The following is a 16,460-nucleotide window of genomic DNA, read 5'->3' as shown; positions in this document are numbered from 1 at the left end:
CACTTAGTTTCACTATAGGAAAATGTGATTTGTCTCTTGTTTGCACTTTTAGGTTTTAACCCAGCTGATCAACATGAATCTAAGAGTGTTTATGAACTGCCAGTCAAAACTTTCTGACATGCCTTTAAAAAGGTAAAACAAAGCTCTTTAAGAAATCAGTTGAAAACGTGGTACTAAATCTGAAAGCTGGTATTGCGTGTTAAGGATCAAATGGGCTTATAGCTGGACTTCATGTTTGAAAAGATCATTTACTGAATGTTTAGGTTTGCTAAATTTCTGCTTTAATCAGAAGTTCTGAGAACTTAGCGTGGGCATGGAAGCATTTAGGTGGCGTTAACCCAAGCTACCGTGTGTGCCTGCCTGCCTTTCCTTCTTTCCTTCCTGCCTTTCCTTCCTGCCTTTCCTTCCTTCCTTCCTTCCTTCCTTCCTTCCTGCCTGCCTGCCTGCCTGCCTGCCTTTCCTTCCTTCCTTCCTTCCTTCCTTCCTTCCTTCCTTCCTTCCTTCTTTCCTTCCTTCTTTCTTTCCTTCCTTCCTTCCTTCCTCCTTCCTTCCTGCCTTTCCTTCTTTTCTTCCTGCCTGCCTGCCTGCCTTGCCTTGCCTTACCTGCCTGCCTGCCTTCCTCTTTCCTCCCTTCCTTCCTTCTTTCCTTCCTTCCTTCCTTCCTTCCTTCCTTCCTTCCTTCCTTCTTCCCTGCCTCCATCCCTCTCTCAGAATTATGTCATTGTTTAATTTTAAACATTTGGATCAATGTAGCTATTAAATTTACCTAGTTAAAAAAATGTGCCGTGGTGCAAGAAGAAACTTGCCTGTCTTTTTTTATCTTAAAAGTGGAGCAGAATTATTTCAAGTTGTAGTATATTTGTCAGAGGAAACTTGGTGAGGTCCATTTGCATGTGTCTTGAGAAGGAGGGCAGGCTTAGCTGTGTGTTGTCTAAACCTTGGAATGGTGATTTATGAAAAAAATTATATAAAAAGCAGTTAATAGTAATAGGGTAGCATCTTCTGGGTCTGTGGGAAATTCCTTATATGCAAATGTGCTGTGTTTTATAAATTAGATTCTAAGTGAATTCAGATATTGTTTCAAAGTCACTCAATGGCTCTCAGCTTCCACTGTTGTCCTTGAACAGGAGAGATGTTTAAACTATTGTGCATAGTGTTTCCAGGGCCCACCTGAGAACCCAGTCACCATTTAGGACTTTGTGTTTAAGAGAAAAATAAGTGTTTTTCTCATTGAAGGGAAACATGTGCTTAGGAAATCTTGTGCCTCTAACAGCAGCCACCCTTAGCAGTCCCAGAAAGAATGACCTTTCCTCTCATTTCTGTCCCTCATGCCCTTATCTTGCATCTGCAACAGCCACAGGAGGCATAATTAGGTCAAGAGATGGTTTTGGAAACACTTTTCCCAGTGTGGGGGGCTACCTTTCCAAATATAGTTTGTTTTGATTTGTGTGGATGCCTGGGAACCTAAGGACTGTGGGTATATTAAAAAGGCTCAATTTTTTTTTCTTTCCAATTTCAGCTTTTACCGTTATGTCTTAGAACCAGAGATTTCTTTCACTCCAGACAATAGCTTTGCTAAGGGTCCAATAGCAAAATTTTTGGATATGCCACAGTCTCCTCTGTTCACCCTGAATTTGAACACACCTGAGAGTTGGATGGTGGAGTCTGTCAGAACACCATATGATCTTGATAATATTTATTTAGAAGAGGTAAGAATATCATTGCTTCTATGTATATAATCATGTGTACAACCTTTTTTTAAGAAGTGGTGGTAGTTTCTGACTGAACAGACTGGATCTCAGTCAGGCAGGACTGTGAGATGTCCGTGTTCATGTGTGATTGTATTTTTAACAGCTTCATTGAGATTTTTTCACATATCATAAAATTTACCCTTTTAAAGTATATATAGTTCAGTAGTTTTAGAATATTCACAAATTTTGCAGTCATCACCACTAGATAGAAACTCCATACCCATTAGCAGTCACTTCCCATGCCCCCTGACCCCTGGTCACCACTAATCTACATTCTATCTCTATGGATTTGCCTGTTCTGACTTTTCATCTAAAGAGAATCGTACATTTTTGTGACTGGCTTCTTTCACTTTAAATTATTATTTTCAGGATTCATCAATGTTGTGGCATGTATTAGTATTTAATTCTTTTTTATTGCCAGGTAATACTGTATGGACATACCATGTTCTATTTATCCATTCATTGATAGACAGTTGGGTTGTTTCCACTTTTTGGCTATTATAAATAGTGCCGCTGAGAACATTCATGTCCCAAGTTTTTGTAGATGTGCTTTTATTTCTCTTAGAATTGGTGGATCATATGGTAATTCTACGTGTAATTGTTTGAGGGATTGCCAGACTGTTTTCCAAGTGTGACTGCACCATTTTCCATTCCTGCCCATGATGTTGAACATTTTTTCATGTGTATATTGGCTATTTGTATATCATCTTTGGGGAGAAATGTCTGTTTAAATCCTTTGCCTATTTTAAAAAATTTGCTTACCATTTTGTGGAGGGAGTCATAAGAGTTCTTTGTATATTCTGGAAACAAGTCCCTTATCAAATATATGGTTGGTAAATAATCTCTTTCATTTTCTTAGCTATCTCACTTTCTGGAAAATGTCCTCTGAAGCACAGATATTTCTAATCTCAATGAAATCTAAATGACCTTTTCTTTTGTTGCTTGTGCTTTTGGTAGTATACCTAAGAAACCAACGTTTAACCCCAGGTCACAAAGATTTACTCCTGTGTTTTCTTATAAGACTTTCAAAGTTTTAAACTCTTACATTGAGGTCTTTTATTCATTTTGAGTTCATTTTTGTATATGATGTGAAGTACGGTTATAGCTTTATTCTTTGCGTGTGAATATCCATTTGTCACAGCACCGTTTGTTGAAAAGACTGTTCTGTCTCCACTGAATAGTCTTGGTACCTTAGCCAGATATCTGTTAGCCCTAAATATGAATTCAATTCTGGACTCTCAGGTCTATTTCCTTGATTTGTGTGTCTGTTCTTAGGCCACACTTGTCTTATTGTAGCTTTGTTGTGAGTTTTGAAATTGGTAAGTGAGTTTTCCAATTTTATTCCTCATTTTCAAAATAGTTTTGACTGTTTTGGGTTCTTTGCATTTTGGAATCAGCTTGTTAATATCTGTAGAAAAGGCTGTTGGGATTTTGATAGAGAGTGCATTAAATTCCTAGATCAATTTGAAGAATATTACCATCTTAACATTAAGTTTTCTGATCCATGAACATGGGATGTCTTTCCATTTATTTAGGTCTTTAATTTCTTTTAACAGTGTTTTGTAGTTCTTATTATACAGGCCTATAAAAGATCATGTCATCTGCAAATAGAGGTAGTTTTATTTTTTTCTTTCCAAACAAGATGTCTTTTAAATTTTCTTGCCTAATTGGGAAATATTTAAGTTACCAGTTCAGTCTCTTTTTGTGGATTTGTTTAGATTTTCTATCTTGCCTTAAGTCAGTTTTGTGTCTCAGGAATTTATCCCTTTTATCTAGGTTACAGCTTGTTGGCTTACAGTTGGTTACAGCATTTTCTTACAGTGAGTTGGCTCTTCCTCTCTTTTTTTGTGGTCAGTCTCACTAAAAGTTTGTCGGTTTGTTGATATTTTTGAAGAACCAGCTTTTGGCTTTGGTGACTTTTCTGCTTTTCTGTTCTTTTTTTTCACTCATTTTCATATAACTTAAAGTAAGTGGTCCTTTTCCCCCAGTCCATTTTCAAAGACCGAGAGCTCACAAGAGTTGTTTGCTGATGTCTCTTCATAGCCCTCACTCTCTGTACCTAGTTCAGAGTGTATTAACGAAGGAATCAAAACATATGGTCTTTACTTACAAGGAGCTTACAGCATCTCAGGGCCTCCTTCCTTTCTAAGACATCTGTCTCTGTGTCTACCCTAAATATATTCTACAATTGAAGCCTGTTTGCTCATTCTGTCTTCTTCAGAATTGGGAGAACAGGAACTTGAAGGTAGTTATTAGAGAAATTCTCAGCCCTCTTATCATTAGAGTGAAGAAGAATCCCTCAGGTGCTAAGTTAGGGGTGAGTGTTGTGTACTCACTTGCCTTATTCCCTGCCTCAAACTTGTCTACCGTATTTATAACAAACAGGAAGTGGAGTTGTTGCCCTTGAAGAATGAACTTTTGCTGAGGAGATTATAAAATGGCCACAAAAAGCACTAAAGAGCAGTGCAAGTAGGCACAGAACAGATGCAGAGTAGCTCTCTTCCATGTCCTTAGAATTTTTGCTGTTCTTTCCTAGACTTTCTCTGGTTTCTCTGTATCCACTAAAAACACAGAGCCTAGGACTTGGTGCTTTCGTGGAGGTGTACTCCTTAGCTTTCCTTATTAAACTTTTAGAATTTAGTGTAGCAGTAATATTAAGCTCCAAATAGTGTGTTATTAGCATTAGATAGGATGACAGAGCCAAGTCTGAACCAGCTTGGGATGAAAAAAATCAGCCAAAGCCAGGCTGTCCCAAGACCTTGCAATTATATTATATATTCTGCAAGGAATCAGTAATAATTTAGGCAGTTGGTGTGGAACATGAATTTTATGCCATTATGGAGCCCTCAAATACATTTGGATATTTGGATTTAGAACAGCAATATTTTGGGGCACCAGAGTGGCTCAGTTGGTTAAGTGTCCAACTTCGGCTCAGGTCATGATCTTGCAGTTTGTGAGTTCGAGCCTGGCATTGGGCTCTGTGCTGACAGCTCAGAGCCTGGAGCCTGCTTTGGATTCTGTGTCTCCCTCTCTCGCTGCCCCTCCCCTGCTTGTGCTTGCTCTCTCTCTCTCCCTCTCAAAAAAATATTTTTTAAAAAATTAAAAAAAAAACTAGCAGTCTTTTCAGCTATATCCTAAAGGCCAAGATAAATTTACATTTTTTCTCTGCGGTTTCTCACTGTTTCTCATTATTTTTTCATTTTCTCATGGAAGTTAGTCCTGGTAGTATTCTTTTCTGTTTCCTTTATTATTTAGCTTTTAGATCTGTTCATTCTTTTGGCAGGTTTTTTTTTTTTTTTAACATGCTTTTTCCAATACTACCTTTCTAGATGGCAGTCTTATCCTCTCATCTGTACAAAAACCTCCTTATTGTGTTTTTTTTCCTCTTTCCAGCCCATCTGAGTTTTGAACATTGTAAACAGTTGTTGACCACCAGCACAGTCAAGATACAGAGCATTTCCATCGCCCCAGAAAGTTCTCTTGTGCCCCTTTGCAGGCAGTCCCCTCCCTTTCCTGCCACTATAGTTTTGCCTGTCCATGAATTTCTTAGAAATATGACCATAGAGTATGCAGCCCTTTATGTCTGGCTTTGTTCACTTTGCACAGTGCATTTGAAATCCATGTTGTTGCATGTGTCAATAGTTTGTTTCTTTTTATTGCCAAGTAGTTTTCAAGTGATTTAATTCTGCTATTGCAGGTGGATAGTATAGTGGCCGCTGAGTATGAACTGGAGTACCTCTTACTAGAAGGTCACTGCTATGACATTACCACAGGCCAGCCCCCACGAGGACTGCAGTTTACATTAGGAACTTCGGCCAACCCAGTCATTGTGGATACCATTGTTATGGCCAATCTGGTAAATAATCATCAGTACCTCACATGGTGGTATTGAGTCATGCTAATTTGGGCAGTATGATTTATGATGGAGCAGTTTGCATTCTGAACATAAATGGGATTAAAGTTCATAATTGACAGTTTGGTCAATATAAAAATCATAAGTTTACTTAAATTTATACATTGGAATTATATGTCAGCCTAAAAAAAATGCTAACATATTCTGAATGTTCTGCTCTAATCAAATTGGCCCCTGCGAATGCATAGCTTATGAGCTGACAGCATTTTTCTTGGCTTTGGAGCTTTGTAGCTTCTTCATACATGACACATAAAATATAAGTGACTGATACTTCAGAAAAGGAAGTAACTGTTCCTCAGAAATAGCATTTTGATGAGAACTAAAATTTGTCTTTCTTCTTACCCTAGGGCTACTTTCAGTTAAAGGCCAACCCAGGAGCTTGGATTCTCAGATTAAGGAAGGGTCGTTCTGAAGATATTTATAGAATATACAGGTAAGATTAAGTGATGGAGGTGCTTTTTTGTTTTTCCAGAACATTTTGCAGAGAATCAGCTTCAATTGAGTTCTACACTGGCAGTTAGCCAGGGAATAAGAATTTGATTTATGTGTGATGAAACAATGCTTTTCTGGGAAATTGAGTATAGAAGAATTGGCAGGGTATGATTAGTTAATAAGTGGTATAAACAGTAATAAGTATAGTTAAGTTTCACTCTTTAGTCTTTCCCTTGTGCTAGCGGTATCTCCGAATCAGATCATTCTGTCACTGCGATGAAAACCATATGTAGATGAGAAATTGAGTCCTTTCGAAAAAAGAGAAAAGAAATGACGAACAGTTAAACTTTTTTACCTAGACAGTGTATTTCTCCACGCTGGGTGAGTCGCAGATGCACAGCATGTGTAAGGTGTGACTGTGAAATCTGGGTGCCAGCACTGGCTTTCCTGGTCTGTGGTAGTAAGGAAGTACTTCCAGAGCATTTCCTCAGTAGCCAGGGTTCTGCCTTTAGGTTTGCTATAAATGGCTATTAGTTTCAAAAAAATTATATAGCCTTTTAAAAAGTGTAATCTGAATTTTGCTAAATACAATTTAAATTAGTTTTAAGCTCTGTGAAGAGACTTTGTGTCAATTTTTTAGGGAGGGATTTCCATTAGACTGTACTTAAAACACCCTCTTGTTGTGTCATCTTAGTTCTAGAAGATCTTACCCGACATTTGTGAAAGCAGTGTGGATTCTTGAAGCTATTATAATAACGTATTCGTTGTAAATACCATTCCTCTAAGTAATGTTTTCTCCACATGTGGTTTTGCAGAATTTAATCTTGTCATAAGTTTACTTGTTCTTCTGAACCTTGTCCCTTCTGCCTTCTGTGTGCCCTTTCCCTAGCCATTCTTTCCCCTTCTCTTGGAGTGTGGAGACCTCCTCTCTTCCTCCTGTCTAGACCTCCCTTCCTCTTGGATATTCCTAGTCTCTGGAGCGTTTCATGCTCCCCCATGAGAATCTTACCTTTCCTGAGAACTCTGCTCTCTGTGGGATGACAGTGAATGCAGTGAATTTATATTTTATCGTGGCTTTCTGCACTTAACATCTTGAAAATTGGTACCTGGAAATTCTAGGCATTACAATTGACTGGGGATATTTTATTTTTAATTTAAAGATTTTCTTCTTCTGCCCCAGATCTGCCTGAAGATAGCTTTTTATAGTTCTTCCTCCAGAGTATGGGCCCCAGATGGAGTTACAGGGCCTAGACTTGGCTGATTGTGTACCTCCAGGCAGAAGGATAGAGTAGACAACTTTACAGAACTCTGAAGTAGAGCCATGCTTTGTCACCTGTCCATGAAAGAGTAGAAGTGATGTGTTTCCAGTGATGGTTCAGTGGCTCATGTCCCTGGGCACTCCTTTATTGCTGGTGGTGAGCATGGCTCAGACTTAGTAAATACAGGTGTTAAGTGCGCCAGCACTGGGAGCCTCTCACTCTCTGAAAGGTAATTTAAAGGGGAGACCCAAGAAGAAAGTCTGGGCTGTGACGGATTGGAATGCTCAATGTTTGAAGGATAGAAATTCTGACAAGTGCTTCTGTGTAGTTTGAAGGGACTTGCTACAGTTTGCGGGAAAATAATTTGTTCTGGAAAACTCCTTTATGATAAAGATGATGGACAAATATGGCATTTTGATATCAGACTCCTTACTGCATTTCAAGAATTGTGATTTATAACATCTGCCTTACTCTTTCCCTTTGTTTTCTCTCGAAGCCATGATGGCACAGATTCTCCTCCCGATGCTGATGAAGTTGTTGTCGTCCTCAACAACTTCAAGAGCAAAATTATTAAAGTGAAGGTGAGCTTGGAAATACTAAGGCAGCGACTTTTATAGTGGGTAAAAGTAGCAGTATTCTGGCACTCAGTAGCTCTCATCTAGAAGTAGATGGATTTAACTGATAATAATGCTATCACTGTGATCATTGTTTTACAGCTTCTATGCGTATCAAATCATCACATTGTATGCCTGAAGTTTACACAATATTGTGTTTCAGTTGTCTCTCAGTAAAGCTGGTGGGGAAGAAAAGAAACTGGTCTAAGGCTTTAATTCACCTTTGGGATTTTACTGTAGGGTTTATAAGAATGCTTCTTTATGTGTGAAGCGTCTTTCGTAAATATACATTTGTGGCTTTCTTCAATTGAGAGATTGCACCTTTTGAGTAATCTCAGTGAGCGATACAAGTCTCAGATATTCTGGTGTTTACATAGCCACAATTCACATTATTGCTGACTGTTCTCAGAAAACTGGGAAGAATGACAGTGAAAATTTCAACAACGGTAATTGGTAGCCCTATTTCATTTCTTTTCACGTTTCAGAATTTTAAAGTTCTTAGTGCCTTAAATTCAAGTAAAAGGTATTACAGAATAAACAATCATTACACACAGTAAAATCTAAAGCAGACCACACACAGAAGAGTAGAAAACTGCTCCCTGTGCTGGTGAGAAGATTCAACCCATCTTTATCCTGGTGAATCCTGAAAACAGGCTGTGGCGTGAAGTGACTCTGTCCTGACGGGTAGCTCTCCTGTGGGCTGCACTCTCCCTGGAACAGCTGTCAGCTGGGTGGATGATGCTGCTAGTTTTGCTCAGACTCTGTTTCCTATACAGTTGAATTTGAGGTTCTTTGACCATTTTTCAGACTACAGTTATTACTGAATTACAAGAGGTTTCTGTCTCATCACCTGAGGTGTTAATGTGGTATGTGAAAGATCATTCTGTTGAACTGGTCCAGACTGTAGGTGGGCCGTGCCTGCCTGTGGCACAGCTTTCTTTTGCCAGAATATGGGCACCAGATTGAGTTATGGGGCCTAGACTTGGCTGTAGGAAGTAGGGGCTTCGTCCCCTACTGTTCATGGTACCCCTCACGTATGGTTGCAGGTTCAGAAGAAGGCAGACATGGTGAACGAAGACCTGCTGAGTGACGGAACTAATGAAAATGAATCTGGATTTTGGGACTCCTTCAAATGGTAAATTGGCACCATTAAAAAAAAAAAGTAATATTTTTAAGGAAAAGTATAAGCCCCATCCCTCCCTTCTTTTGAGTGTAAGAATCCCATGTGGACCTTTCAGAGTCTGTACTCTGCAGCAAATCTTGCACTTCCACTTAGAGTAGATGGGTGTTTCCCACAATGAACGAAGGAGGTTAATGTCCCCCCATGGTGTAGTTACTTCTTGACTCTTACTGCATGGTGCCTGTCCTTCAGAGAGCTTAGTTTACTTTCCATTGAGTGGATTGCATTCTGTGGAGTAGCCTATGTTCAGTTTGTTTCTGAAGCTACGTGGGGCCTTGCAGGCAGCATCCTTTTCGTTATCCTGTGGTGGCTTGGCTCCCTTGTGCCCTCCCAGGGCGCCATTGATGCTTCACCACCTCCCCTTGCATCACCCTCTAGGGAAGGAATAGGATGGGAAACACGGTCTCTGTAGCTCTCCCCTTGAAGGGCTGTGTGTCTATACTAGCAGTTCAAGTGTTCTTGTTTTTACCTTTATTGTTACAGGGGCTTTACAGGAGGACAGAAGACTGAGGAAGTGAAACAGGATAAAGATGACATAATTAATATTTTCTCCGTGGCATCCGGCCATCTCTATGAAAGATTTCTTCGGTTAGTCATGTTGATTATTTCAGTACATTATGAATGAGTTTGTCACAGTGTTCTTATTTAGAGAGTAAGAGAATAAATGTTTCATGGCATTCTATCCATTATGCTTCTGTATATGTGAAGCACTCTGAGGACTGTGAATACAGAATTGTATTTGTTTTGATCTGCCAATCTCATAAAGTCCAGCTGTATCATAAATGTATATGTGTGGATATTACAAGGCTATAAACCTTTAATACCACTGCGCACACATTATAAATAATGGTGTTTAATTGGCCACCAAGCATTGCTTAACCCAGAAACTAGGAAGTTAGCACAGAGAGTAGAAGTGGAACAGGGCTGTGGACCTGTCGCCTAGAGATTCATAGGGGTGTAGCGCCAGGAGTGATCTTAGTTCTCAAAGAACACCTCTGTTATACAGACAGATTCAGAGGGTGAAGGGACTTGCCTGAGGTCACACAGCCAGAGCCAAGGAGAGGCCACAGCCATGTGCTGGTTGACACAGCGGCTGCTGGGGGAAGGCTTGGCTGGGAATATGCTCCTTTGCTTGAGAGTGACTTTCCTAATGCCAGGTTCATTTTACTTTTAATTTTCCATGACAAATCTAGTATGGCAAATAATTAAACTGTCATTTTACTCAGGTTCAACCTTCTATTTCCAAGAAATAATAACTGACCTAAAATAGTAACGTCAAATGTTAGTAATAACTCAATTTAATTAAATTCCTTGATTCAGTGTGTTTTTGTCTGTTTTCGTAGTAGGGAAATCCTGACGCTGTAGCCACTTGCCATCCCCTGACCTCTTCCTGCTCTCCTCCCTAGCAGTGTCTCCAGGATAGGCTGTGGGGGGCAGTGCAGCCACACACAGCTGCTGTGGCTTTCCAGTTTTCTTTTCATAGTCATGTAGTCTGTTAGCTGCAACCTCCGTTATTCGTTTGTAGCATAATTAATACGGCAGTTCGTGAAGCAGAGTATTTAAAGATGTAACATGATTAAAACATCTGCCTTTGTCAGTTAGGTATATTTTTATAGGTGAGAAATACCCTTTCTTTTCCATTCAGTGATAATTTTATAATGAGTGCAGTTTTTCATTTGCCATTACTAAGGGTCTCTTTTTTAAATTTTTTTTTTTTTCAACGTTTATTTATTTTTGGGACAGAGAGAGACAGAGCATGAACGGGCGAGGGGCAGAGAGAGAGGGAGACACAGAATCGGAAACAGGCTCCAGGCTCCGAGCCATTAGCCCAGAGCCTGACGCGGGGCTCGAACTCACGGACCGCGAGATCGTGACCTGGCTGAAGTCGGACGCTTAACCGACTGCGCCACCCAGGCGCCCCAAGGGTCTCTTTTTTAAAGCCATCAGCTCTGCTGTGAAAAACATTCAGCGGTCTTATGATCAGCTCTGCTCAATTTTGTTGAGATTAAAAAGCATTGGAAAATTAATATTGATTATTATTTGCTTTTGTTTGACAGTATAATGATGCTGTCAGTACTGAAGAATACCAGGACTCCTGTGAAATTCTGGTTCTTGAAGAATTATCTGTCCCCCACATTTAAGGTTTGTTCTCAGGGGAGAGGAAAGGAGACATTAAGGAGATATGATGGTATAATATACTTCTTACTGCTTCTCTGTTATTTGTGTAACTTAAAAATCTTTCCTTGGGTTTCCGTAGCTCAGCTGCATACTTCGTGTTGATTAGTCTTCTAGCCTGGACTATTTAGGGGGAACAGTCATCATAAAACCAAACATAAAATTATTGTGACCTGAGGAGAATCTGTATCTTTGTATTTTTTTTTTTTTTTTTTAATTTTTAAAAAAATTTTTAGAGAGTGAGAGAGTGCAAGCAGGAGAGAGGGGCTGTGGGAGGAAGGGAGAGGGAGAGAATCTTAAGCAGGCTCTACGGTCAGTGCGGAGCCCAACGTGAGGCTCAGTCCCACAACCCTGGGATCCGTGAGCTGACGCACAACCAAATGAGCCACCCAGGTGCCCCTGAATCTTTTGTTTTGATGAAATAATGTTGTCTTCCTCTAAGCATGTATATTCTAATTTAATTAGAAAGCATAGTGCTGGTTTCCAGTGGGGAGGATTATTCATTGTCTCATGGACAACAGTGATCTCTGGAAGTGTTGTTTCATCTGTGCACCATGAAAAACAGACTTGGGAAGTTTTCTGCATTATTTATTAGTTAGTATTTATCATCTAAATTTGACTTGTTTGTGTCTTTTGTTGTTGTGGTTCTATAGATGTTACTAAACAACTTTTATTTTATTCAGTAATTCACTTCTGGTCCCCTGAAGGTACTTGTATTTACGATCTAAAAACTTAAAAACAAATTTGTTCAGAATATTTGGATCTGCCGTGTCATTCCCTGGGTTAGGCCCAGGTCTGAGAAAGCCTTTGAGTCAAGCTCAAAAAATGTTTTACTGTAAATTAAGTTCATTTCCATAGAACACACACACACACAAACCTAAAAGCCTTCATTGAAAGATTTGTCATTTCACGTGATAATTAGAAGTCCTAAAGAAATGGGGGGTTTGACAAGTTTATATGTATTCTTTTAGTCACAGGTGAGTCACGGTCAGATTTCTGTATTCAACTGCCGTTATGGTAAATATGTTTTACTTGTGCTGTCATCATGGTGACTGACTTCCATTAGAGAGCCGATTTTCTTCATCTGAGTAAATGGTTGTCTGTTGTTCCCTATGTGCCAAAATAGGAGTTCATACCTTATATGGCAAATGAGTACAACTTCCAGTATGAGCTTGTTCAATACAAATGGCCCCGGTGGCTTCATCAGCAGACTGAGAAACAGCGCATTATTTGGGGTTACAAGATCCTCTTCTTGGACGTGCTGTTCCCACTGGTTGTTGACAAATTCCTGTTTGTGGATGCTGATCAGGTAAGCTCTTAGAAGCCAGGTTTAAACATTTTGTATTAAAGCCGTTAGACTTCCTTCTCCTTTTTAAATGATTTTACTTTTCTGGTTACAGAAAAATACATGCCTCTGTGACATTATTTAAAATATGTGAGGGGCGCCTGGGTGGCGCAGTCGGTTAAGCGTCCGACTTCAGCCGGGTCACGATCTCGCGGTCCGTGAGTTCGAGCCCCGCGTCAGGCTCTGGGCTGACGGCTCGGAGCCTGGAGCCTGTTTCCGATTCTGTGTCTCCCTCTCTCTCTGCCCCTCCCCCGTTCATGCTCTGTCTCTCTCTGTCCCAAAAATAAATAAATGTTGAAAAAAAAAAAAATTTTAAAATATGTGAAAAGGTACACGCAGGTGTGATCACTTTTACAGTTTGCATTTGAGGTATCTCCTTTTAATCTTTTTTTCTATGCCTCTATACATCATACATGCAGTCTTGTGTCTTAATTCATTTAACACACAGACTAAAAACTGGAAGATTGAGGTTTAACAGTGCTTGCTATCGTCTCCAATTATTTACCCAAAAGCTAGGAGTTATCAGCATGGGTAAGACAGAGGAAGTTCTACCAGATAGATGCCTAGCTTTGATAGTTTGCAGCTCTTCAGATACTCTTCCTCCTGTCAAGATTTGACTTAAAACGAACACACTGTGATTTTAGAGCATACACACTCAAAAAGTGTTAATATAGTTCTCCTTTACAATCTTCCCCTTTTCCCTGAGCCGGCTGAAACCTGAGGTGATCATTTGAATGGAAATGATAGAATGTGTGCAAAGGTCATGCGGCCAGAAACTTCATCCACCTTTTTGGGATTCCCTGCCTCCTTCAGCTCACTGTGTCACAACCAGCTTGACCTGAAGCATGTTTTCTGGGTTCTCATATAAGCACACTTACCTTTGTTGAGCACTTGCTCTGTGTCAGTTATCATTCCGCATGTGTTCATATGTTAATTCATGTAATCCTGTGAGGTCTCCATTTTACAGATGGGGAAACTCCATCACAGAAGCTAAGCAGTGGAAATTTGTTTTACTGCCACCTTTTCGAATACTTAGAATACTGTGTGCCAACCACTATGCAAAGTGTCTTACATGTTAGTGAAGGCAGCCCACTAATCAGTGAAGGAATCTGGGCTTAGCCTGGGTCTGCTGCTGGAGCCTGTGCCGGTAACCTCAGAGCTGCCCTCTGTAATGTCTCAGTGAGACAATCTGTGTTTTAAGGAAACTGCTGTCTGCATGGCTGTTTAACAAATGACTTGTGATTTTTTTTCTCCAGATTGTCCGAACAGATCTGAAAGAGTTAAGAGATTTCAATTTGGATGGCGCTCCTTATGGCTATACTCCCTTTTGTGATAGCCGAAAAGAAATGGATGGATACAGATTCTGGAAATCAGGGTACTGGGCCAGTCATTTGGCTGGGCGAAAGTATCATATCAGGTACTGAAAAAGGAGTACTCTCCAAAGCTGTTTGATTTTCTTTTCTCAAAAAATTAATTTTACATATTTGAAATTATGAATAGGTAATATGTTATTAATGTGGCTCAAAAATAAAAATTGTAAAAAATATACTGTGTAAAGGCCTCCCAATTCTGTCTGTTTTCTACCCAGTTCCTACTCCTATAACAGATAACATCATCTATTAATTTACTGCAGTATGTCCTTCCAGAGTTTCTTGATTCTTTTTTTTTTAATTTTTTTTTTTTTTAATATTTATTCATTTTGAGAGAAAGAGTGCATAAGTAGGGGAGATGCAGAGATAGAGGGAGAGAGAGAATCCCAGGCAGGCTCGAACTCGTGAACCATGAGGTCATGACCTGAGCTGAAATCAAGAGTCAGATGTTCAACCAACTGAGCCAATCAGATGCCCCTAGAGTTTCTTGATTCTTACATCTTTTTTTTTTTTTTTACACAAAATATACCATCATATTTTCAGTTTTGTGCTTTTTTTTTTTTTTTTTTAACTATAGTAGATCGTCTATCAGTGTGTTGAGAGACCTTCTTTCTTAACATCTGCATTTTATTGCAGTATATGTAGGTTATTTGTGGTCTTTTGCTGTGACATACAGTGTTGCAGTGAATAAATACATCATTTGGTATATTTCAAATGTATCTGTAGGACAGATTCCTAGAAGTAGAACTCCTAGGTCAGACTGTGTACCATTGCATTATCTGTTCTTGGCAGAATGTGGTTTGGAAGATCTGGAAGGTCTGCGATGTGTAGGAAGCAGCATTTACAGAGAATAAAAGTTGGGGTTTGGGGATTTCTTTATCATTAGTTATGTCCTTGGTCCAGAAGATCCATAACAGTGTGGATGTTTTTTTTTCCCAGCAACATCTAAAACATTATCAGGCTATTTTTGGCTGATGGTCAGCTTTTATTATCTAATCTGCTGACGTTTGGTAGAAGTTTTCTATTGTCAGAGACTTAAGGCAGCTAAATAAGGAAGGCAATTAAGAAGGAGTGACAAAGTGAGCTTATGGCAGAGTATGTGTTTTGCAATAATTTCCTGCCATCTTTGAAGAAGCACATGCTGACCCTGAGCTCCACTGGAGGCCACAGCTTACCTTTTCACAGAGAGGGCAGAATGTTTACCTGGTTACCATTATTCAGTGGGGTTATTCTTTGTCATAATCCATGGTTATAACAAGTAGTTCTTCTCTATCCAGTGCACTATATGTCGTGGATCTAAAGAAGTTTAGGAAAATAGCTGCTGGTGACAGACTCAGGGGACAGTACCAAGGTCTGAGTCAGGATCCTAACAGCCTTTCAAATCTTGATCAAGTAAGTGGCTATTTTTTTGGTTAACACTTGCAGTGATGGGTTATGTCAGAAATTGAATTTATTATTTTCCTCTCAGTTTTCTCCTCTGTTGGAACAATGTTTTGTTTCTTCATGGACAGGAGTGTGTGTGTGTGTGAGACATTTTTGTCCTCAACAGAATGCATAGTAGTGAAAAAATGTTGTAGGCCTAATGATGTTGGTTTGGAAGGGAGATGGGAAGGAGGATGCTGCCTCCTCAAACCATTACCATGTTGTTTAATTTTGCACCTAAGATAACCTGATAAATGTGTTTTCCTGCTTGCTAGGGGAAATCTGTTTCTCTTTAGAGACTAACTAGCAAGGATTCACAGTGTATAGTTTCACAGTTTCTCTCTTTTCTGTTGGAAACCATGGTGTTTTTTTAAGAAGTTTATCTGAATCAATTTTTTAATGCTCAACATTTTTCAGAAGTAAGCTTTTAGTTTGTTGTGGATACCTACTTTCACATATTTTGTTTTGCTAAAGTCCGCATTAAACATTTTAAAACTTTCATTGTGATATTTAGCACCCATAAAAGAAAACATACAAAACAAAACTATACCAATATATACATATTCACATGCACCAGTGAATTACCACAGATCTAATGCCCATATATGACCATCCAGTTCAACAAGTAGAACATTACTAAAATCCTGCAGCTACCATTCTTAATAAAAGTATCCAGCATCCTGACCTTTGTGGTCATCACCCCATGCTTTTCTATATAGAATTACTACTTTAATGTGTATCCTTAATACTGTGGTTTAGTGTTGCCTGTTTTGTTTTTTTTTCCTCCCTACCTCAGTTGTATCTTAAAAGATGAACTCTTTTAAGTCTGATTTCTTTTGCTCAACATTATGTTTGTGTGATCCATCCCTGTTGGTGTGTGTAGAGGTACTACATTTTGTTTATTCTACATTTGGGTTGTTTTCCATTTTTGTCTTCCGTGGAGCTGCTGTGATCATTCATGCACCTATGTTGCTGCACATGTACACATATTTCAGTTGT

The 16,460-nt window shown here is 39.3% G+C and overlaps 1 protein-coding gene across 2 annotated transcripts in view; it reads left to right on the top strand.

Annotated features, from left to right (window-relative positions):
- UGGT1 (UDP-glucose glycoprotein glucosyltransferase 1) overlaps nt 1-16,460 on the top strand; it is a 113,528-nt gene that overhangs the window by 80,025 nt on the left and 17,043 nt on the right. For both annotated transcript variants that reach the window (XM_086718294.1, XM_025934966.2), the window contains 11 exons: nt 53-132; nt 1,520-1,709; nt 5,449-5,607; nt 6,012-6,097; nt 7,852-7,936; nt 9,016-9,104; nt 9,633-9,737; nt 11,207-11,291; nt 12,451-12,633; nt 13,926-14,086; nt 15,317-15,431. In XM_086718294.1, coding sequence (XP_086574420.1) covers nt 53-132; nt 1,520-1,709; nt 5,449-5,607; nt 6,012-6,097; nt 7,852-7,936; nt 9,016-9,104; nt 9,633-9,737; nt 11,207-11,291; nt 12,451-12,633; nt 13,926-14,086; nt 15,317-15,431 — 1,338 coding nt within the window. The remainder of the gene's footprint in view (nt 1-52; nt 133-1,519; nt 1,710-5,448; nt 5,608-6,011; nt 6,098-7,851; nt 7,937-9,015; nt 9,105-9,632; nt 9,738-11,206; nt 11,292-12,450; nt 12,634-13,925; nt 14,087-15,316; nt 15,432-16,460) is intronic.

The sequence above is a fragment of the Puma concolor genome, chromosome C1 (genome assembly GCF_028749965.1).
Source record: "Puma concolor isolate L17-30 chromosome C1, mPumCon1.1.hap2, whole genome shotgun sequence".
NCBI lineage: Eukaryota > Metazoa > Chordata > Mammalia > Carnivora > Felidae > Puma > Puma concolor.
The sequence above is the reverse complement of the archived record's forward strand: the minus strand, read 5'-3'. Positions and strand labels throughout refer to the sequence as shown.